Source organism: Mus pahari, chromosome 4 (assembly GCF_900095145.1).
Source record: "Mus pahari chromosome 4, PAHARI_EIJ_v1.1, whole genome shotgun sequence".
NCBI lineage: Eukaryota > Metazoa > Chordata > Mammalia > Rodentia > Muridae > Mus > Mus pahari.
This window is the reverse complement of record NC_034593.1, coordinates 99679179-99704206: the sequence shown is the minus strand read 5'-3', so window position 1 is coordinate 99704206 and position 25028 is coordinate 99679179. Positions and strand designations below refer to the sequence as shown.

The 25028-nt window shown below is 39.7% G+C and overlaps 1 protein-coding gene across 8 annotated transcripts in view; it reads left to right on the top strand.

Moving 5' to 3' along the window:
* The first annotated feature begins 502 nt into the window (after positions 1 to 502).
* Positions 503 to 25028, top strand: part of Ntng1 (netrin G1) — a 348447-nt gene continuing 323921 nt past the window's right edge. For 3 of the 8 annotated variants that reach the window (XM_021195663.2, XM_029537537.1, XM_029537536.1), the window contains exons 1-2: positions 504 to 1652; positions 8588 to 9348. In XM_021195663.2, coding sequence (XP_021051322.1) covers positions 9103 to 9348 — 246 coding nt within the window. In that variant the 5' untranslated portion in view covers positions 504 to 1652; positions 8588 to 9102. Of the gene's footprint in view, positions 1653 to 8587; positions 9349 to 25028 lie in introns of all 8 variants that reach the window. The other 5 variants (XM_029537535.1, XM_029537538.1, XM_021195668.2 and 2 more) reach the window with 5 other exon arrangements.

Sequence of the window (25028 nt, the reverse complement as noted above, 5' to 3'; positions counted from 1 at the left end):
TCCAATCAGGTGTTAGTCAAGACACCAGCTCCTCCTTACTTGGCTTCTTCTCTTTCCTGTATAGGAAGAGGCCAGGTTGGGGACTGCCATTAAGATGCCTATGTCTTTTCCTCATTACGATGTCCTTTTTCTAATTAACATCTCTCCCTTCCTATGTAAGTCGGATTAGTTTGCAGTTCACATTAGCAAGTAGCTAGGGGGAAATCTTCGGAGAGTCTGAGACTTATTAATGGGAGAAGGAAGCCCTGGGGCCGGGTGACTTTTGTCTGTCATAGGGGAAAAACAAGGGTGCAGTTGATGCAGAGCTCCTACTTGGACTTGAACTTTTTAAAGTGGGATAGGTTTCACACCTCGGAGGTCGGAAGCTCTGGCTAGGCAAACTAATTCCAAGTTAAAAAAAATACCACCCACCGTGCTCCCAGTTAGGGTGAAGAGGGTGTGCTCCGGGTGTGCGTTGGGAGGTAATGCAAGAGCTGAGGGGAGGGGGTAGAGTAGAGGGTAGAGGGGGAGCCAGTAGCAACAGTGCTTCTGAGTATCGCCAAAGGTGGGAGATAAGGCTGTGGGTGGCCTTGTTGTCCCAGTAGCCGGTGGTCCCTGCCCGGTGGCAGCGGTGGTGGCCAGAGCAGCAGCAGTAGAAGCAGCGAGCGGGACGGAGTTAGGACCGCTCGGAGCGCCCAGGTCTGGAGGTAGTGTAAGGTTTTTTTGCAATCCTTCCACTCGCTGGCAGTTGCAGAAGATCTGCTTTTTAAGTGAGAAGAACACGCCACCCCTCCGAGGGCTGCGGCTTCCCGGGGCTGTTTCGTCGCTCGTCGCTTTGCCGGCCCCTGGCGCTCACTCTCTAATTCGTCCGCGCCCCTAAGTTTGCCGAGAGCTGGCTGCGGGCTGGGAGCAGGGTCCCGGTCGGGCGCCGCGGGCGGGGGCTGGGAAGCCGCGAACCGCAATCCCGAAGCATCTTGGGGCCATGTATATTTCATCAAACGGACTTTGGGTGCGTCGCGTCTCGCAGCCATCAACGCTATATTCAGTGACATTTCTGACTTGAGTGGAGGAATGCGCGAAGAAAACCGGGGCGAAATTGCTTCGAGAGGATCTTCTTGGCGCCAAGGCTAATTGTCCTGATTTATGTCGCTTCTGACAAAAAAGAAAAAAAAAAGACCTAACGTCTTCATCTGAAATAAAATGAAAGCGGTGCCAAGCGGGATAGAGCCGCCTGGCCGCTGGTTCTGATCCCCTGGGATCCAGGGGGGAAAAATCGTTCTGCGGCTTAAAAGAAAAGAAAGGAATAGAAACAGAGAAGAGAGAGAGAGAGAGAAAGAAAAAAAAAAAAAAAACCACAGTAAAAGTTTAAGGCGAGAAGTGGTAGCGGTGGCGGCGGCGGCGCGGGGAAGCTGCGAGCGGAGAAGGCTGCCGAGACCTCGGAAGGCGGCGATTTGGTTCCTAATCCCACTGTATTTTTGGAGGGAGAGGCACCTTTCTCATCCTCCCTTCCTCTCCGCCCACCCATCTCCCTCCCCCTCATCTACCTGTCAAAGTCACTGATCTTTTGCATTTTGGAAGAGGACGTCAACGGGAAGGAATTCCCCCCCCGTCAGGGTCCCGGCTCCGAGAGGGGGCGACGCGCGACAAGGCTGCCCCAGGGGCAAGAGACCAAGGTAACCGGGGCGGGGGGCTCCGGGCGCCGGGTGCTGTGGGGTCTGGGGCCGTGGACTCCTCCTTCCCGCCGCCAACGGGGCGCTTGCAGGGCGGGATACCCCGGGGCTACTGTGGTAGCGGCTCGGGTCCACACCCGCCGCGTTCCCATTTCACCCGCGCCCCGTGCACCGCCAGTGGGTCCCCGAAGCCGCGGTCTCCGCCCCACCCGGGACCAAGCTGGGCAGGGGCGCCGCCCCGCGCCGTCGGCTGGCCTCCCACCCGGTGGAGGGTCAGCGGGGGGCCCGGGTAAGTGCAGCTGGCTCCCCTCTCCTCTTGCGACCCGCGTCTCTCTGGGTGGCTCTTCTCCATCAGTTCCCTCCCTCCTTCTATCCCTCCCTCTGCCAACCCCCGGTGCCCACCGAGGGCGGGAGGGGAGATCCGGGTGGGCGAGGAACTTTGGAAAGCGCCTTAAGGAGGTAGCGCGGAGCCTGTGCGCACTCCAGAGCTGGCACCGCTCACACCCACACTACAGCCCAGGCGTGCGCCCAGCACCGGGTCGCTTGCTGTTGCATCCTGAGCCTCCATCCACCCACCCGCAACGCGCGGCGCTCTTGTCTCCCCCACACACCTGACCACACGCATCGCACAAGCTTTTTCTTTTTCTTTCTTTCTTTTTCTTTTTAATTAAAATTTTCTTTTTCCAGTTTTCTCATCTGGGGAAAAATAAATAAAAACTTGCCTTGTTTCTCGCCCTGTGGAGAGCTTTGAAGTCCCTCTTTTAATCTCCTTTATTGGTGCGAGATTAAAGCGTTACTACCACACATCGGGAAGCTGGGGGAGAGAAGAACGTGGAAGGAGGGAAAGACTCAGCGTTGGGAAGCTGGTGGGCGCTTTTCCTCCCATACTGATTTCGCATTATCAGTTGATGGATTCGACTAGGGACATGGAGTTTCTCTCTGCTATGGATCTATGGAAATCTATATATAATACAAATAATACCGAATATTATTGGGCCCAAAATAACCAATTAAGTGATTCATAGGAGAGAAACTTAGATTAAAAAAAAGAAACTGCGCCCTCTGCTGTTTGTTTTGGTAACCTCATCCAGGGACCTTCCCCCCCCCCTCCCGCCCCGCGTCCCCCTTCTGAAATCCCCTAAGAGTAGCTGTCATTTTACAAGGGCATGGGAGGAAAATCCTTAAGGGGGTGGTGTGTAGGGCGTATTTTAAAGCAACTTTATTTGAAAAGGTGTCAGGCAGAGTTCCTACACTTTTGCCATCTGTGGATTTTTAGATAATAGGTCCTCTGGCTGTCTCTTTTGTGCCATTTCCTTGCCTAAGGAGTACCCAAGCAGCCTACCACTCTTCACGGTGGAAAATTCTGAGCGAGACTCAGATATCCACCAAACATGGTGAATCTGGCAGCAGCCTTGCTCTGGAAGTCAGGCCTTGTTTTATGACTGAAAATACTAAAAGTTTTCCTATCTTGACAGAAAAAAAAAATAAAGGCAAGAAAGATGTTTCCCTCAAAATCCTTTGTTCAAATATGCATAGTGATTAAGCTTGCTAGAAAGTTTGTGTCGATGTTTGACGAGGGCAAGGATTTTCTGAATTGTGTGGTTCGTGAAGAGTAAAGTACCTCTAACCAGCAAGAAGGTCGGCAAGCATTTTGTACTTTGTCCCTTTGAATGACCTACCCACCAGCTTTTCTCTTTGGCAGGGAGAAATCGGCTCAGGAATTGTCTTAAGACTGTTTTGAAACACAAGAAACTTTTAGACTTTCACTTAAACCTGGATGGATCCTTGCAAGGGATTCAGGTTACAAAGAAGAAATACATCAGGCAATTCTCATACCATGCTGTTCCACCTACCAGAGGGATGTTTCTTCCTTCTAGATAACATCCGTAACATGAGATATCTTTCATCACTAAATACCAACATGAGCATTAAGTCTGTCATGTAATTTGGCTTTTAATTTGTAGGCATTTCCTGTAGTTTGTATTTAAGGGGAATCATCATACTTATTTTCAAAGGAACTATTTTATTTGGACGTAAAACTGTGTTCCCATTAGAGTTTTGTTTTGTCTGCTTTCACTGGGCATGGGTTCAAACGATTCAGGCTGGTGTTCTGCTTTGTTTTATGTTTGTGTCTTGTTTTTTATTTAGTTAGTTAGTTTTAGGAGACAGCTGATGCATGTTGAAGTTTCTTTCATATATTTACTATTGGGAGAAAAACCTCTCTCTTAGCTCCCCTTATGATTCTGTAAACCATCGGACAGTGTGTTTAAGCAATTAAACCGGTGTGCATTTAGCTAGTAGGTCAGGGTTTGAGGAGAGTTTCTGAGTAACCAAAGCCTCAAGTCACTGGGAAGGAAATGAAATCTCAGACGACTTAGGAAAGCAAGGATATGTTAGCATTGAAAAGTGCACACGTGTGTGTATATGTGAATTATGTTGTGTTATAGGGAAGTAAGTGGTTTAACATATTTTCAGAAAAGTGTTTTTAATTTTAGAATCTGGAGTTCTGTTTCAAACTTTAAGTGGGTGTAGAATTTTTCAGCTGCGTCTGTGGAAGCTTGCATTTCTGAACTTCCCTATATTAGAAGGAAGGATCTATCATTTACATGGCAGCGGGATGCCAGGTTTCTTTTAGACTTAGTAGATTCTGAAGTCATTTTTACATATTACCCCTCCACAAACATCCTAGAAAATATGCACTGACTTCCATCATTGATCTTCTATTGATAAAAATAGAAATCTTTAAAATACTAATGTGTGGTACTTGTTTTTCTAAACTCCCAGGATTTTTTAAATAATACCCAGTCATACTTGCTTATAAGTAAGATCTGTCAAAATTGTTGAATTACATTATGTTTTGGAGACGGTTAACAAAAAGACAGGAGCCTCTGTTTCTCAGGAAGAAACCCAAAGATCCTATTTTCACAACAGACAGGCATGTACAAAGAACACTGAAGGAATGCAAATGCATCTCATGTGACCTCACTGTGACTGCTCACAGCTGCTAATCTCGACAGGTTATGGGCTTTGCATCATGTTACCTCTGTAGTTTCTTTAGTCAATGAAACGTGATTATTTTCAATTTTCCTTCTTTCCATATCCATTCAGAAACATGTAGTTCTATAAAAGTCTTAATGCCTGTAAAGTATGAGTCAATGGTTGTCTATTTCAGGTGTCCTGATGAGCTGCAGATTTATGGAATATTTAGCCTATTACCACACCCCCACTTCCTAGTGAGATTATATAATAAAGAGAATCCTAAACTCAAGCGAGAGTTGGTAGATTTGCCGGCAATATTTTCCTCTCAGATGATGAAATTGGCAATTGCTTTGAGACTATAATGGCTATATTACTTTAATTATTACTAGTTTTGTGTAATATTTTGGATACATTCTCTCTCTCTCTCTCTCTCTCTCTCTCTCTCTCTCTCTCTCTCTCTCTCTTCCTCTCTCTCCCTCCCTCTCATTTTTTGATGAGGAGAAGGGTTTGTGAAAACTCCTGCAAAGTTAATCCAAGGTGGAAGGGAAGCAGCTACACATTCCTGGGAAAATGTACATTTCACAGATGCAAAGCCATTGGGTAGCCTATTTTTAACTTTAATCAATAATATCTATCAACCTGAGATCCATTATGTAATTTTGCATTTTTTATTAGCTCTATAAATTTATTCACCAGAGTTCCATGGACTTGTGGCATATTAATAGGGAAATATTTTTTAATCAAAAAGGACTTCTTACTATTTCATTTCATATGTAGATGGTGGCAATCTTTGATTGTTCTGAGATCCCAAGGTGGGAAAAATGCAGATTTGGAGCTTGAGCTGCCCAGAGCCCTTCTGAAGTTGCCCTTATCCCAGTGACCCGCAGACACTTGAGACAAATTCTAAATAGTTTGGAATTAGTTCAGTTCTGTGCCAGAAAAGACTCATTTAGGATACTAAGTCCTCAAACATGTCATTGGCTGCCCTTCACCTAATCAGTTTGTCTAAGCATTTGCACCCATGGCCTAGCTTTTAAGAAGATATTGATATTTTTAACCTGGTTGAAAGGACAGCCAGCTGGAAGTCAGCAGCATTAAGTATTGAAGGTGGTGGTGTAAATAATATTCTATTTTTACAACATTTATTTCCTTTGAAAATCCCCTAATTACACTTTTGTAACAAATCCCTGATTCTCCTAAGGCTTGTTTGTCACTAAAGTTCCTAGATTTAATTTCTTTGAATAGGAAAGGTGAAGGATTTATCAGGTAGCCTGTGTAATAATGAGAAGTAAGGACACTTCCGTATGAAGGGCCCTAAAGAGGGGATGTTACAGACTTCAAAGTTAAGAGGGAAAAAAAATAATTACGCTAAAGAATAGCTTATGACTATACACTGGTTTGCATTATGCTGTGGTCAATACCTTTTTCTGTGTCAATGAGAGCTCATTAAATGTAAATTCTGCAGACCAACTGGGCCACGCCATATTAGTGCTTGCCAAAGCTTGACATTTTTAATACATTAATAATATGTCTGTAATGTAATGGAAAACTATTAATCACAACTGGTTAGGTGCCAGAAATTTAAGCTATAATTGGCTGCTTCTTGTCAAGAATGTCTGTCGCACAGTCCTGCAACTGCCTCATATTCAAATATCTTGCACCCCTCTGCATTTTTCCCTGTCAATTCTCTTACTTGGATCAATGATGTAGTCCATAATTCTGTGTAATGGCCATCATTACAGTTCTGGGAGACTTTAATGAGAATCCCTTGCATTGGAAGAGCTGCTGTGTTTCAGAAGAGGATAACAGTGACATGCATTTCCATAGCATTTCCTTCCTGTCCACAATTTTCATGTAGAAATATACCAGATGATGTCCCTGGGGTAAAGGAGACAAGAAGACAGAGTAACAAAGAATAGGTGGTTGAGGAAATAGTATTGGCTAAAAGGGGTAAAGACTAATCTCAAGGGTCATTTAAGCCTAGACAACTTGAAAGAGTCTTTTAAAAACAATATTAGAGATTAACAAAATATTCACTCAACTCAAACTCAAACCCACTGGGTTCAAGTCTTTTAGATTCTATTGTTCCAGGCATACAAGTGGCTGGTTTTTGAAACTAAAACGGTGATGTTAATAATTTTGGAACTAGTAGATTTTGTACAACCTCACCCCTAAAGTTCTTTGTCTCTGCTTTCTAAAGTGCCTGCTTCCTACGATAGGAATGTAGTAAACATACTGAAAAAAAAAAAAAGAATCTAGGAAATGTACATTTCCTTCATCTTAACATCTTTTCCAATTATTAACTGTAAATGTGTTGGATGTTTCTGAAAATATTAGCTTAATGAGTTTGAAAACAAACAAACAAAAGCAGCAAGGCTTGAGTCGCTACAACACATGCTCCCGTGATATTTTCTTTTTTCTCTTTAACTTAGGATTTCAAAATGCATGCCACTGAACAGTGTCAAAGTCACAAAGAAGAAGCAAATTTAAATCTGTAGTTTATACATGTTTAGACATACTGCTAATTATTGCTTCATGAGAACTCAAATATTCAACACTCTTCCTAATAGAAAATATCACAAATTGCAGCTGTATGATAACATTTTATGAATCGAATATAATGAAAATTGCACTTGCATCCATAAAGCAATTATTATAAATTACTTTGCTATGGAAACACAATTCAACCATCTGTTGGCATTTCATAGTCCCTGTGGCTTAGTTCATTTGAAGATAGTGCATTATTTAAATATAGTGAATTCCCTTTATAAGATGGCTTGAAGATAGCGAACTTCCTTATTTAAACTGTTTAATATGAATTGGAGAGTCTATAATGGATTTTCTCAAAGCTGTAGGCCTTTTATTTTGTCACTTTAAAACTGAAAAGTATTTAATAATTTGAGCTAGGAAGATGAACCAATAGCTAATAAATTACACTTTCACACCTGGGATGCAAATGCTAACATTTGCTAAGATGTGGCTAGTTAAACAGCTGCTAGCAGAACTTATCATTGACTAGTAGAACTTATCATTGACTAGTAGAACTTATCATTGACTAGTAGAACTTATCATTGACTAGTATCTGTAAGTTACCTTGGCTGCTTCTCCGTTTACCCAAAGGACTTTGGAATGGAAATTTTATTTTCTCTTAGAATTAGTGCCCTGTTTTGTGCTTCATGGCCTGTTAACTCACCCTCAGCTATTTTTATATGTGCATTTTAAATTGTATGCTTTACTATGGAGCTTTCGATTTTAAACCAGCCTATAAAATTCACCTTAGAGACAAATTCTCTTCTGTTACAGAAAGTAACTGCAAATGCAGATGTAAGGGCTATAAAAAGATGTAAGAAAATAGAAGAGCCTTATGAAAGGAATATTTGCCCCTTTGGTTTTACTTTTTGAGTATTTTCAGAGAGGCTAATTATCTTTTCCCAATAAATACAACTAAAGAAAGATGTTAACTTCTTCCAGTATAATGAACAAATCCTGGGACAGAAGATCAGTTTCCACTCACCTACCCCTAACAAAAGCTAAGAAATATACAAGGAATCTGGAGAATTTTAGGGTCTCTTTGCCAAGAGGCAAAAGGCTTACAAGTAGTTGTCACCATCATTACAAAGGTTCTCTTTATTCCATTGTTCTCTTGGAAAAGTTTTAGCTAGCTTAGAGAGTGCTGTTTAAATCCAGAAACTTGCTTCTCCTGTTAGCTCACCTAGAACTTATTCATTTGCCTTTCTTATACAAGAGTCAGATTTTTCCCATCAAAATGCTCTCTAGTGTGAATGGACACCCTGGTCTTCCCAGCGAGGCTTCTAATGGAAGTTTATCCTAATGGAAGTTTATCCCTACTACACCAATTTGCTTTATATCATACCGAGCCTCCAAAATGTCAACATACTATACATTTCCGAATGCATTGATTCTAGGGCAGTAACTCTTACTTTTATTGTTTCCAAAAGGTTGCTGGTGCCAGAAGGGGAAAGAGAAAAGATTGATGGGAAACAGACACAGGACCATAGACACCCATCCCTTTGCTTCTGAGACTGAGACTTCAGCTCATCTGAGCAGCCCTGATGAACCCTGAACGGCAAGGATCACTCAGGATTATCGGATGTACAATGGGAGAGCCCTCACTTTGCTAAATTATTATCTGCTCCTGGACATCTTTCACAAAAGTCTAATAGATATGTTCTACAAGGAGAAAAGGCTGCAAGCTGTTAATGCCTAACAGATAAGCATGTTAGGTGTCTACCAAAGTCCTCAGCATACCTGACCGCATAGAATATTTCAATCTGTCACATTTGGTTTTGGAATCTGCTTTGAGACCTCAGCCTATTTTTTTATACACATACACCTACCTACATAAAGATACATATAGACGCACAGACACACAAACATATATATTAGATACTCATGTATATTTAAAAGAGACACTGATTGCATAGAAGACACGAAGATTGCCAAGATTTTAGAGATGTATTTGTCAAGATTCCTGTCGATCCATGCCCTGTGGGTTACAGTGTCCTCGGTGATGCAGCCCTACCTGTTCGTGTGGGGACACTATGATGTATGTAAGAGTCTGATTTACACAGAAGAAGGCAAAGTTTGGGATTACACAGCCTGCCAGCCGGAATCCACGGACATGACCAAGTATCTGAAGGTGAAGCTGGATCCCCCAGATATTACCTGTGGAGACCCACCAGAGTCCTTCTGTGCGATGGTGAGGCAGTGCTTTTGAGCGGGATATTTCACTTAAATGCCATTGTATCTCATGGGCAAACAGATGTGGTGAGTGTGAAGGCTCGGTTTGCCAGAGCCAAATCTGCAGGTAGCAGATTTCTTAGCGGAGGCCTGTCCTATCTGGGTTGCCACACACAAGATGTGACTGATGGATGGAAACTTCCTCCTTGACAGAAAGTCAAAAGTTTCAGTGAGGCAGGTGCAATACACACACACACACACACACACACACCAAAAGCCAAATTAATGGTTAAACTTTAGAATAAAAACTGGAATGGAATGTTTGGTCGGCTGGGTTACGTTTTCATTGGTTGGATTTTTCTATTTCTTTATATGAGTCAGGGTTTCTCTCTGTTGAGCCGACTGTCTTGGAGCTCACTCTGTAGACTGAGTTAGACCCAAACTCAGAGATCCACCTGCCTCTGGTGTGTCACCACGCACTGGTGAAGTAGGTTATGTTAAAGACGAAAATCCATTGGTAAATCAATTTTAAGAAGACAAAGTCTTATTCTTACACATAGAAGAAGACAGGTCCAAATTCTATAGTTCAAGATTAGCTGAGCTCTCCTATATCCTTTACCAAGCAGCATCTGTGATGGAGTGCCTCAGGAAAAGGACCAGCAAGAAGAAAAACAAAAGGAAGGGCAGTAGACTTTTTGAGGGACTTTTCCAGAAAGCTAGATGAAATGCTAAAAAACCATATTTGCTAAAAAGCAATGGCCTGGGGGCATGTAAGTTTAGAGAACAATAAGAGTTATAACATTCATTATTCTTGGGATTTATTTAAAGCCCTTTCCACATGGAAAGTATAGTACAAGAAAGGTAGAATTGGAAGAAGCATGCTGTATTTCCATACCATCACAGCAGAATATATACCTGTAAAGTGTTATTAAAGAGATGAGTGATTAATAAGGCATCAGTTAGTGTGGTAGGGAGTGGAGTCAGTGTGTTCATTTAGTTTATGATGTTGGTTTTTTACTATAGGAAGTCTTCATTTGATATAAGAACCATGACCCCATTTTTCTCCTCATAACAGTTATAACCATGTAGCCGATTTTAATAGTATCCTACCTGACTTTATTATCTTGAACCTGGCCTGGCATTTTCAGGCTCGTGAAACTATTAATCAAAGGAGCATCTGCTCACAGTCCCCAGTGAGTTAAATTAACATAAGATTGTCTCAGACAGAGTACTATAGAAGGGTTTTGTAACAGGAAACAATTTTGAGCAATAAAGAGTGTTTTCACCTAAAAGCGAAGGGCTTGCCATTTTTCAGAGGTGCCTTTGGGGACTGCTTTGAATTATAGTCTAAACCTGATTTTGTGGAGAGTGAGAAAAAGATCTTGGCTATTAGGTGTCACTATGACTAAAGTGCCCTAAATGGCTAAATATTTCAAAGAGAGGACCGGTCTCTCTGGGTAACAGGTATGCAGTTCTGAAAGAAGTTGCATTTTAGAACCTGTAGGGCTTCCAGTGGAGTTTATTCAAACGTATCAGTAAAATTCCAATAAATCTGTAAAAGAGCAGGGACATTTGTTGCCTTTATATAAGGTCTTTAGTAATTTCTTATGAAAGGTCAAATTTAAAAATCTCATTGCAAATGTGGTGTGAAATTACTGTTTGGTTGTAGGTTATGCAAGCTTCCATTCTTACAGCAGAGCACGCATGCGTTCTGGGTCCGCTTTTCTTATCAAGAGCTCTCTAGCTCTAGCTATCGGTTTCTGTGACACGCAGGATAATACGCCTCTTCAGGAACTGCTTAGTAATTTGCGCATTTAAGTGAAATAGCGAATGCCCTTTGCCAAGGTGCAGGTTCCACTCACACAGGTGCTGTAGGAGGAGTTTGAGGAATGATTTGTGTGAGCTGCTTCAGCTCTGGCCAGAGAACACTGGCTCAGCATCTCTCCTTCCCAACATGTGAAGACCTCCACTTTCAGTGTACCTCTTTTCTCCCAACAGAAGCAGGAAAGGGCACATTATGGGACATCCCAGGCCAGTCTTTCACAGAGACATGGTCTAAGTCTCTTAAGTGAGTCTATTCCTATTAATCCAGGGGCTTAAGGATGATAGAGGTACCACGAGAAGAAAGAATTAAAAGAATATTCATAGGTTGGCTCTAAGTACCACTGTGTTATAGATATGTGTTCATAGAAAGCCCTACCCGGGCTGTACTGGATCACAGTGGAGGTACTCAGACGCTTCAGTAGACTTAAATATGTCACTGGGCTGGGTGCAAGATTTCTGAGTTACCTACCAGTCATTAATTTGTAGTCCTTAATGTGTATATGATTGACACAACAGGTTTAATAATCTCCTTTAAGTGTGTACTTTGGGACTACTGGCATACATATTATATGCCAAGTACATGATCATGGCCTAATACAGCCAAACCTCCCCTCTGCAGTGTGGATTTTCTATAAAACACCTTAGTGTAAGAGTTCTTGACACAGGCTGTAAAAAAAATAAAATAAAAAAAAAAAAAGCATCTCAGGATGCTGTCATATCAGGACTGTTGAAGAGCTCCTCAGCCCAAAGTCTAATGGAAATCCATAAAGTCACTCATGTTAGGACTTACAGGTCCTACGCTCACTGACACTCGCTTCCATTTCGGCTCCTCCAGAGTCGTTATGGCCTATTACATCACTGGAGACTGGAGCTGCCAAATAGACACAAGCACTACTTAGCCCCTCTATGTAAATGTTTGCTATAAAATGACTTTGCCTCCTCAGCCAGTGACACTCTTATTAGCGATGACTCCAGAGATTCTGGACACCAAGAATAATACATTCAGCTCTGGAAGTGCTCTGTGATTCCCAGGGAATGCTATTAACATAAAGTGGAAGTTCATTGGGATTGCGTGGAAAATCTGCGGTGCTGCTCTCTGTATTTGCTCTATCAGTATATGCCCGAGACCACCCATGAATTTTACATCTATTTTAATAAGGAGTGAATTTTGAGGTGTGTGTGGGGCAGCTTATGATTCTATTTAACAATAGAGCTCTGCTCGCTAACCTGGATGTCCTATCTAATAAGTCTTCAAGGTAAAGCAATCTAAAATGCTTGTATATTAGTTGTGTAAGCATTTATGAGCAATAGTATAATGGAAATGTTTTTGTCTGTCTGTGATAGCTTTGGTCAAGCCTATATATAAATATAGGGCATATGTGTGTGAATATCATATACATACATGCACACGTGTGAATTATTCATTTTGAAATGATTTGTTTTCTTTTTAATTAAATATATTTCTTTTAAGTTGACAGTGGCAAAAAACACAAACAAGCAACACAAACAAATAACCACCACCCACCACCACCACCAACAACAATAAACCAAGCACTGCTTTTGCCTAAGGGGAGGGACCTGGGAGGCGCAGGATTGGCTGGGTTTGTTTTTACAGCAGAGGTAACCTCTTTGCTTTCATCCTGCCCTTTCAGCCTCAATACAAGCTTCAGGTAGCATGCCTCTGCCGGACGACATGGGTCGGCTGGTGACAATGATTTCATTTGCATAAAGAGCAGATAGAATCATCTGATCCTGGAGTGCAAAGCCGAAGAGACAACACAGAGCTGCGCCTTGGTCTTTGTGTTTAGATAAACAGAGCTGTCATGCCCCCCCCCCCAGGCAACACCCCAGTGGCTTAAAAATGGAAAAATTATCTGCAATTATCTCCAGCTTGCAGCCAGTTTTCTGTCTAACTTAAACAGGAGCATTGAAAAGAAGCCTCCAGATGAAAGATGCCCTGTCCGTTTGAACAGTATACAGGGCAGAAGTGCTGATGGCTGTGGTAACGGGAGCCCTCGAGTGCTGCCGTGCATTCCAAAGCCAATCAAAGCTAAATGAGAAAACAAAGATTATTAAAAAGTCTTTTGTGCATGTAATTTTGGCATAATGTTATGAGGTGGACATTAAACGTTTACCACGGAGACTTGCAGCATCATTAATGCAGCGTGCCCTTAATTACAAATACATTCATATGACTAAAAAATGGGGGAAATAAAGTCCTCCGAGGTGTGCTTAGCGACACCCTCATTATGTTTACTGGAATAATTAAAAGAAAGGGCATAATTTTTCTGAATAAAATGTCAGACCTTGAAATGGAAATGGATTTTTCTTGAGAAAATTTACTAGTGTGTCTGTGCTTGTGTTCTCCACAGGCATTCATTCAAGAACCTTAACAGGTCTGTTAATGATCATTCCGTATTGTGTCATTTCCACATAGACTCCTATTTAGAAAAGAAATAATTATTGTAAGCATTGTGGATAGAGCATATTTCATTAGAGCCAAAGAATATTTATAAAAGTAATAGGAAACTTTTGTTTTCTATTTTCAAAGGAACCAGTGGGGCAAGCAGTTGGCAAAGCAATGTCTTCAGGGCTATCCATAGCCTAAGTTTCTGATTTGACAGTATCTCAGGTTCCCATCTGGTGGCTATCAGGTGACCTTTGAGGAAGCAATTTGATAAGCTCGATTACATTTTTCAGTGCAAAGGGATTAATATCAATTTTCCAAAATCTGGTCTTATCATAATTTGATAAGTCAATGAAGTTTTAAGAGTAGTGACATCTTTCATTTGAACTGATTTACCCCTTACATTATGACAGAATGGAGGTTGGTTTTTTTTTTTAATAACTTTTTTCATTAACACTTCTTGATTATTAGTTTATTATTTAGACTTATTTCTCTGGGATGCCTAATTCATGCTGACATGATGAAGTTCCACAGATATCAGTGTTTCCCTTCATCCCTTCATCCCTTCATCCATCACTTCCTCAAGTAACCTCTTGTTGAGCAGCTCCCAGCAAGCAGCCCTTTTTATGGAAGGCGCCAAGTCTAATGTATTCTACCTGCTTCATAACTCTGCCCACTAGGTCTTTATAGCATCTTTACAGCGGACTTGAGCCTAGCAACGTGATAGGAAAGGAACTTCTGCACTTGAGTTGGAGAAGGATTGGTATGATATGGCAGCCATAGTTTATGGGGATGGAGTAGGTCATGAAAAGGAGACTGCAATGATTATGGCCAGGATAGCAAAACCGTTACGACTACATGTTATTTACTGTTACCTAATTGGATTTCGTTTTCAGGAAAAACTAAGTTCATTTATCTAGTATTATTAATACTATTCAGGGGTGGAACACATAGGCATACATGTAGAGGCCTAAGGACAACTTTTGAGTATTGAGTCTGTCCTTCCACCACGGGTCTCTAGGATTAAACAAATGTCCTCAGACTTGCTCAGCAAGTGATTTTACCCATTGAGCCACTGAGCCATCTGGCCCACACTGGGTTTGTATTTTCTATGTGTATAAGTGCTCTTGTTTTCATTGTGTTACCCATACTATTCCAGATCACGAGACGCAGTAGGAAGTACAAAAACCCCATGCGAACCCTAGTGGTAGTAGTGAGAATTACACCAAGCTCTAGCTGGAGGCTATTCTCAAAGGGAGTAGTCTGGATTGGAATGGACACAAAGTTATATCTATGGAGCCAGGGAAAGAGAAGTCAGTATTTAAAGGCAGAATGTAATATTCCATAGTGTCAAAGAACTACTTAGGAAACACTATTTAGTAGCTAAATGTGTAATGTTTAACTCTTATCAGAATAGAAAGTGGAAGAAAGGCTAGCTGGAAGAGATAGTCCCTGTTGCATTTCAGTGACAGTCTGGTGACCCGGGAAATAACAAGAGGGCATCTCATGTCCTTCAGGACACCTGAGGAATGAAAGTCACCTGTGCCACTTCACAAGTATGAGGAGGGCTGAAGACGTAGCTCAGTGGTAGATTGCTTTCTTACAGTGTACAAAGCCCTGGATTCATTCCCAGGACCACTCAAAAAATAAGATGAATAATTGTTAGTTACCACAGGTAATTTGGAAGAGACAATAAAATATAACATATAATACTGAAATCCCTTTGAAAAAAATCTGGGTGTGTCTTCTTAGATATTTCATGTGTTTTACCTTATAAAATTGGAATCATATCACATCTATTTTTTCGCCCTTTGTTTTTATGCATTGTATTTTAATCATTTGGTTGTCATCCACTCTTCAAGCTGTGATTGTAACAGCTCTGGATACCCTATTCTATAGCTTTGCCATAATGTATCTCCCTGCCTCATGCGTCTGTGCTCATCAGAACAGTACAATTTAACTTAGCAGACCTGTCTCCCACAGACTGGGACTTCAGGGTTAAATGAAAGTGTGTCTGTACATCTTGGGTTGAAATCAAGAGGCAGGGTCATCTTCTTGTGTTCTCAAGAATGGAATTATCAGTCACTGGAGAGGCAATCTGCACGTCAGTCATGACAAAGAAAGTGTCCTGGGAATCAGGCAGGTCGTATCCCTGAGCCTTGGTCCCTTTTGTTGGATTTCAGGATCCCACAGAGGTAGCAACAAGATGAGTTTGAATATCAAGAATAAAGCCAGGAAACCATTTTTTTCAAACAAAATGCTGAAGAAAAATAAACAATGCCACATATACTGTGAGTCTGTGGCTTTAAACTGACCCACAATGATAACCACCTATTCAGTAAACATACATTATCCATATCATAGCCAGAACAGAAGTTTTATGATATAGGATTTAGCCTTTGGTGTGCTATGCTATTTCTTATCCTGAACGTGAGCCCCAGAATATCTGTATTATTATTGGACTTTAGAACTTGCTTATGTGTTTAAACAATTATAAGAAAACATTGTAGATAGCATGGCATAAGTTCTGATTTTAACCCAACACTATAATTTTATACATACCATTGTGAAGCATTTTGATTCTGTGGATTTTTTCATTTATCCTTCTATTTATGGATATTTAGGTGGTTGGGTTTTTGTACCTGAAGACTCTTGACAATGTTGGTAAATTGCCCACCAGAAAGTTACTGAAGGACTATCACCAATATCATTCATATGCTATGAAGATGTACAAATCATCAGAGCCTTAACGATATTTGAAAATATTCTTAAAATTTTTTATTACAAGGCTTTCACATAGAAAAAAGGAGATACAATTAGCTGAGAAAATGTGGGTCAAATTATCCACATTGCTTCCACTCTTCCCTCTACTGTTAGAATGTTTAAAATTTTACCCTGAGATAAGGACATATTCTGGAGACAAGTGACACTTAGTTTTATAAAACTTGCATTTATTGCGTTTCTTTTCCTAGTTTGAAGGCTGGTGCCTTAGTTTTTGTCCATTGCATGTCTTCATTTCTAACTATGGTAGTCTTGTTACTTGTAATTTTATCTTTTTTTTTCATCCAGAAGACACCAATTAAAAAAAAATATGTGTATATGCACATATAAATGTGAGCCTTTCCATATGCAACTTCAGTTTTGTCATTCATTTCTCAAAGTGTGAGCATACCTTTTGCCTGAAGGCAAGAGTTTGCATCTGGGATTTTTCCATGCTCTTCAATCTAGAAACACCCTGAACTTCTGCCTTGCATTTTGTTGGCAGGCTTCCCCAGTTCTGGGCTAGCAAAGATCCTTCTAAGAGCCCCCATCTATGTCTCCTTGGTTCGTAATGTAATGATATTTTCCTTAAGCAAAGAGTTTATTTTCTCCTAGAATCTGTGTTGTTGGAAGCAATTGCAAACAACAACATATTCTTTGTATAAAGCTGCTGGTATGAATTTTGTTTAGGTTTTAATTTGCCAGACCAATGGGAATACACATCTTTTTTTTTCCCAAGTGACATTTTTCTTTTTAATTTTCAAAATTTCTTTTCATACACTGGGAGGAAATACCAAAAGTTTCACAAGCATCATATTTGAAAATAAGTTCCTGAGATTGGCAGGTGGTCATTTCCTTCTCCTCTTGCTGGGAATAGCGATATTCACATAGTATCTATTCCATGGAAATTAAAGGTGTGAGCTGAGGAGGAAACCAGAATTGGTTTTCATTTTTTTGACCTACTTTGAAGCTGACTTCTAAAATATTAAATGAAGAGTTGAGCCAAGTATTGCTCCCGTACAAAGAAAAAGCCCTTTTCTTCCAGAAGGTCAATGTTCACAGAGAGCTCCAGCTGCTGACATTATCATCAGGTCATGTCAGCCAATAATTTTCTACCTTCTCTTGGAACTTTTTGTTCCTTTGCTGTTGATCCTGTTCTTCCTTGGAAATGATAAAATGAAGAGATAAAATACACTTCCACGTAGGTTCTACGAGCTAATCCTGTTTTTCAGCTTTATTGTGGTTCCTCTGTGTTGATTTGTATGAGGGAGAATCAGTACTTTGGTAGAAAAGACCTAATAAGTGTGAGGAAGATGAAACCAGCTGAGGAGACAACAGACCATCCTAGAGAAAGAATTCTGCAGTTCAAAGAAAGATATTTTAGGGCGTGTAATAGGTGCTAGATGACAAGAAGGTAGGATGTGTACAAGTAAATGTGTCTGCCAGACATGGAGAGCTGAGGTCTCTCATTTGATATTTACTGTAGTGTTCCTCATTCTGTTTTCAAGTAAATTCAAAAGCTATGACATGCTTGATGAATCAGGTAGAGTATGGTCATTTAAAATATGGCCCATTGGAAGCCTCTGTATCAGGAGAAGAGAATCCAGCTGATTCTTTTCTTGTTACAGAAAAAGGCACGTGCATGATATAGATAAAAGAAGCTAATGACCTATATCTTAATCCACTGTGATATGTATAGTGCATTTTACAAATATGACTTGTAGATGATGTTGATTTGATAAAGAACTTATTGGTGCTCAGCCTTTGTATTAAACACTTACCATGGCTTGCTCCTATAATCTTCAACTCTGTCACTATCCTTGTTTACCAGGTAAAGAGAGTGAAGCATGAGGCTAAGTCGATTTTTTCTTCTGCAGAGGAGGAATGCAATAAATGCAGGCACTATGGTTTGACATCTGTGACCCCCTCTTAAACTATTCTATTCCCTCTTAATTTTATTTGAAGCATATTTGATAGATCCACTATGAACCCCCTTTAAAAATTACATTTATGAGGTGGACTGTGAGTTACAATGCTATGATTTTATTATTTAAAATGCCTTTTATCTGAAATAAACTCAGAAAATTGGATTCTGTAAACAGAGGGCACCGAATGTTGGAACCACACATAATGTGATGAGAGTCTTTGTTCAGGCATAAGAGAGGCAATCAACAGTGTTTGTTTCCATTCCTGCTTTCTTTTCCATTAACATGTTTGTAAAGATGGAAATCGGCTGTTAGACAGCACAGGGAGCTAAGAACACATAGTACTCACACCATCTCACACCAGAACAATAAGTCAGCAATTGTTGAGTAGTTAGCAACATCATATTACTGCCAGTGATATGATGAACCAGTGTCCTAGAGCAGACTGCCCGCGTAGTGTCTCTGTTTGGACGTTCTGCTAGGCATTTAAAGTCTAACAGGTTTATTATGGGAGTCTTGGTTTTTTTCTCTCTCCAAATCAATTCTGCTTCCATTTGGTCCCTATCTGTAAATGGCAGCTTATATTCATCTATTGCTCAGAGTAAACGATCTAGGAGCCTTCCTCAATTCCTCTGTAATAACACATACCAGCAAGACCTGTTAGCGATAGCTCCAGGATATATTGCAAATCTGACCATTTTTCATCATCCCTGATGTCAGGGATTAGTCTCAACCAGTCCTCAGGGATAGGCTGAACCCTGTGGCATCTTTTAATTGTCCTCCATGTTTTTATCCCTTGCTCTATTAAGACAATTAAACACATTTTGTAACATACCATAATATGTAATATATAAATGTATAGTTGTTATGCAAATTTGGCTCTCTGCATCTTAAGATTGTATATTTAAATAATTAACCAACCAGTTAGGATTTTAAAAAAAGAACTTGTCAAAGATCTTGTATGTCCTAAATATGTACAGATATTTTCACATCATGATTCCCTAAGTAATAGTGCAGGACAATTACTTATATAGTATCACATGGTAGTGGCTAATCTAAAGCTTATTTAAATACACAGAGAACTGTGAATAGTTACAATACACCATTTCATATAGTAGGTGTAAGCACCCATAGATTTTGGTACCCACAAAGAATCCTAGAGCCAGTTCCCATGGATTTAGAGGGATGGCTGTAACTTTAAAAATTTGATTCTTTTGATCCCTTCCTTATTCTGTTTTATCCTGTAACATTTTTCACTCATTCAAAAAGAAATGTAGCCTGTTCTCATTGCCTGTAAGGCTCTACATCACCTCCTAGAGCCCTGCCCTCTACAGTGCTGGTCCCTCCTCACTAGGTCTTTCTCACTAACCTCTCCTCAAGTCCCTCCTAACAGTTTATTTCTGCCTCTTTGATGGGGTTGCGATCTGGGGACATAGAGATGCTTGCCAGCATTGGCAGATGACCCATTTGGCCCTGCCTGCACCCCAAACTACATCATGGGATGTAATTCAGCTTAGGTGGTCCCAGAACATCAGAGCTTCAAAGAGGACACTTTCCCATCCTACAATCAGATTGATGTTTGCTTGGCTTTCAAGGTTATAGGAGATCTGTTATGTTCAGGATGATATGCCCATGGGTTTTGCATTATATACATCTTCCCATATCTGGTTCTTGCTAGGAATTCAGGTCAATTAAAAAAAAAAAATCCTCTCAAGGAAGCCTGTCCGATCTTCATCTCTAGCATTCTTCTCTATATTCTTTACCAGTTCTCAAGCATGCTTGATATTTTTTTCATTCTATTTCTTACAGAATTTGATTAAAAACATTTAATAGTCAGAGCAGCGCAGTCAGACAGATGGTTGGAGGCTATCCTTTGTCTTTTGCCTTCTGACTGATGTCAGTCCAGTTACAGCTAACTACTTATTATGTCATGTATTGACCAATTTTTCCCTTTCCAGAATATATAATCCTAAGGGCAGGAATTGTGTCTTGTATGGCTTTAAAATACATATGTTGAAGAAATGAAATAAATTAAAAGATAGGGTTGGTAATGTAACTATATCTAAGATTATTATTTAATACACATCTTCTTATTGGAACAGAATTGGCTGTTCTGTGAGTCCTTATCATTTGAAGGTACTTAATCTTAAAAAATTATGAACATTTTATTTTTTAAATAAAAAACCTAATAAAATTAATACATGTGCAAACACCAATTAAAATTCGCAATGATAACATACTATTTGTTTTTCTGGATTCAAAAAAAAAAAAAAAAAAAAAAAAACCCAAAAGTGATAGACAGAGCTGGAGTTTATCTAGTTAGTCCCTAACTTTGATCAATTCCTTCATCAAAAGAAAACCCTTGTCTTGATTTGGTATTTCTTCCTCATCCATGATTTTATACATTTTGTACTGAATTTACATATTTAAAAACAATATGTAGTCTTAATATTAGATTTTAAAAATCTGTCTAGTAATTTGATTTTTGTCATTCTACATTATATTTTAAATTCTGCAGATATCTATACAATCTAGTTTGTTCATATTAACATTTATTACTAACATATTTACATGGCAATAACATTTATTATGAACAATATTTATTATTAACACCAGTATATAAGAACACGTGTACATTTGTGTGTGTGTGTGTGTGTGTGTGTGTGTGTACTATACTTGTCTGTAGGAATTTAAGAAGTTTCCTTTTTAGTCTTTTCTGCCTGTCAGTTATAAGCCACTCGCCCCCCCAACACACACACACACACACACACACACACACACACACACACACAAGACCTTTACTAGATCTCTGGTGTATATTAGAAAGATTTTAGTTTTGCTTTGTTTTCCTAAAGTATGCACCCTGAACCTAGTGTGTTGTGTGGGAAACCTTATGTAATTTCAGCACATATCATACCCTGATGTATACTCTTTAACAAACAATTCTAAGCTTTGTTCTACATTCTTTACTTATATGCTGCTCCCTGTTATGCCATTCAATACATAGAGAAAATTATGCTTCGTATATTTCCTTAACTCTGAGAGCCACTCGTGGCCAGAGCTCATGAACTCTCACAGAAAGCACACTCAACTCAGAATTCTTGCTAAAACTGTATGTACCATGACTATTGATTTTTTTGTATGTTTAAATTATTTAACAGTAAATCACTTGGAGGTTGTATAGCATCCCTAATAAATATTCATCATGGTAAGTCAACAGGCAAGAAGGGCGATATTGTGACAGCTACACATCTAGCCCAGCCACGTACAAACTTTATCTGGGTCCCTCACACAGGGATTATACATTTAAGAGTGTCCTCTTGGAACTGACTATCTGAATGGAAAGGTGTGCTAGGACCTATATATATTTCTTACAATTTTAAAATGTAAAATTTATAGTTTTAAAATTATGGTTAGTGGTTAGCCATACATAATTATTTTTCCAAATTCACTGTCTTCATTATTGGAGTCTGACCATAGCCTTGTAGAGCTATTTAACTGGGAGTCCCTCTGCCTACTTTGCAAGATGATATATAAACACTGCCTCATCTATCATCACTGGAATGACTTGTCTCCTAGATGAAAATCTGGGGGTGATGTGTAACCATAATAAATTTGGACAGCAAGGGAAAGTTTCCATTTCCAATTAAAACCACAGTCAGGAAGTTTCCATTTAATTTGACAGAGAGGTAGACCAGAGTGCATTTTTAATATTTTCTGGTTTGGAGATACAATAGCAGAATTGTCAGTAGGCTTTAGCTTTCTCTGTGCTCACCTATGAACAGTTGATTGATTTTTGGAACTGTGAGTTGTAGCTACTTAAAAATGGGTATCTGCGAACAGGAGTGCTAACATGAAAAAGTGCATGCATGCCTTTAAGGATATTTTATTTGGATTCACATTATCCATGAAGGTTCAATTTGAAGTTTAAAAAAGTTGCTTCATTTCTATTTCTTTGTTCTGAGGAATAAGATGATGGTATGTTTAGGAGGTGTGTCTGGGAATTTCTAAAGGTTCAGCGCACAGTAATTGTCTTTATCATTGTTATGACCATGGCTTTTGCTCAAAGCTTCCAGTTATTCAGTCTCCATTTTCTGCTCTGAAGGTGTCTTCTGAATGTTTTCCTGTAGCTCCCCTTTCTGTGACCTGCCTGGCTTTCCCTGATGTTGCTAATGGCATTTAATAACTAAGGGCTTATGAGGTTCGGGCTCCAAGCCACGTTTCTAAAATCAGAATGATTTCAGAACTGTGGTTTTAAAGTAAATGAAATGTATTCTAAATAACACAGTATTAAAATAGTCATTCATAAGTGCAGTGGCATTTGCACTGAGATTATAATGGTTTCCTGTATTAGCAACTACACTGGGCATGGCTACAAACACCACAATTTCTAGTACAAGAATTCTATCAAAATAAACTTCTGTACAAATAAATAAAAGATCATTCTTGTTAATAGCAATTTGGGGAGAATTCAGAAGCTCAGCACATCCCAGAAATTTCAGGCGATAACTAGAAACGCTTGGTCTCACATCGGTTAATATTTGGAGACAATATTATTCATCCTCTCTCTTTTATGCAAAGCATCCCCAGATCTCTACTGATACTCCTATCTGTAAAACAAAACACTGTTGATCAAAACCTTGGTCCTGTAAATTCTACTTCATTCCATATTATTTCTTTATTGTTCCTATTTGAATATAATGGGTTCAGTTAGAGATACCAACACTTCGTACCATCAAGATGACTACGTGAATTGAGAAGTGCTACAGTTTTCTTTAAAAACTGTACCTTGCATTGTGGCTTAAAAAGGGAAAGTGGTGTAGACCCCAGATTCTACCTGCAGCTCACCTGAGGAGATTTGGGTTTAACAGAACGAATCCAACGGTGCTTAAAGGTCCTGTGAATTATGTGGATGCCTCAGATAAGACTAGATCTTCCACAGGATTTATACAGCCTTTTGTAATGAGTACTACAGAATGAGAAAATCCTTTGGCAGGCTATAGAGAAACTTTATTGGTATAACGTTGGAAGACACAAAGTAACTCGTGTTCATAATTTACCTCACTGAACACCATCTATGAGCAATGTGTTGAGGCAGTGATACAAGGATAGAGGAGACATATAAATGCCTAGGAGTGTATATATGCATAACACTGGGGGAGCAAGAAAAGGAAAGACCATTCAGCTTACGGGAAGTCCACATATTTTCAAATGCTAAATTTGTTCAAAGGTGCTTTTAATTTTATACTTTTTATTCTTAAAGCTATTACATGTCCAGTTTTATCACTGAAATTTCCACAATATGATAGCTTTTCTTTCAGGAGTAGAAATGTATCTACTGATCCCTGATTCTTTGTGAACTATACCTTTCCAGCAATTTCAAAGCAAGCTTCTTAGTGATAAAACTGTCCTGTTGTAGTAGGCAGTTTTCTTAACAACACCTCACAATCCCCCACACCTCATTTTGTAGTTTTCAGTTTCTATTCTGTTTCCCACATCAGATTATAATATTTGTGAAAACAGTAACAGTAGAGTCTTTTCCCTGTTGTGTCCCTAGAATATAGAATATAGTGTCTGCGACATAAGAGGTTTTTAACACAGAGCCATGGAATAAAGAATCCTACCAGCCTTATTCCTTAAACTTCTGCTATACCAAGTTTTATTCTTTTATTTTTAATTTTTGTACTATTTTTTCTGATATCCTGTCATTTCATTTTTATATGGAAGACTCTCACAGATGGAGACTCAGCAAAAAATTTTTGTGTTGTGCACTAGTTTAGACATGGTGTTGATGTTCCCAATGGTCCACATGTTAGAAATTTGTTCCATGTTGTCACAATAATGGAAGATGATGTGAACTTTTAAAAGACAGGAGATGGGGGTTGGGGGTGGGGAGCCTTCAGACTATTGTGGTCTTGCTCTTGAAACCAACAAAGTATTTTCTCATGGCACTCTGATTAATGGGATAAACAAAACTAATTTTCTTCATTGTGAAACCCTGAGAATAGATCATTATGCTAACAGATTTCCGGTGGGTGTGCTTATATTTCTCCCTTAATCAGACCTTCTTTAATGGTGTTTCTGCCACAGGTTAGTCCAGTTCAAACATGCTACTTACCTACCGCCTATTGTCTCCCACCCAGTTATTCCCCTAACCCCCTACTTTTCCCATTCAACTCCAAACCCCATTCCCCATTTAGTGTTACCTATAGGTGCATGGGTATGTGACAGCCTATTGGGTCATGGTTAGCTTCTCGGGACCTGTATCCCTAAAGAAAACAGACTCTTCCCTTCCCCACCAGCTACCAATTGCCAGTGGACCCTTAAATAGGGGTGCACCTTCATGAACCCCTCCNTTATTCATGCTTGTATTTGGTTGGCTTGATCTTGTGCAATTCAGGTGGCTGCTATCCCATTAATTGTGTGTTCATGGGCAAAGCTGCGCTTTTATGCCAGGCATGTACTGTTTTGTTACAGAAATCTATCGCTTCTGGTCCTCCTCCTCCTCCTCTTCCTCCTCCTTATAAATGCCATTATAGCATATTGTATGGAAAGTGACTTTATCTTACCATACCAGTCTTCATGATTTATTGTACAGTTCATGGCTGGATAAGACTGTTGATGCTTTTTCTCTACTGTAACTTACGTGGAAGCTTCCAGCTCAGTGAATGCTAGTCAATAGGGATGAAATGTTTTGGTTGGTACAAGTTTGATACATTTCTTTCTTTTTAATTTTTTATTAGATATTTTCTTTATTTACATTTCAAATGCTATCTCAAAAGT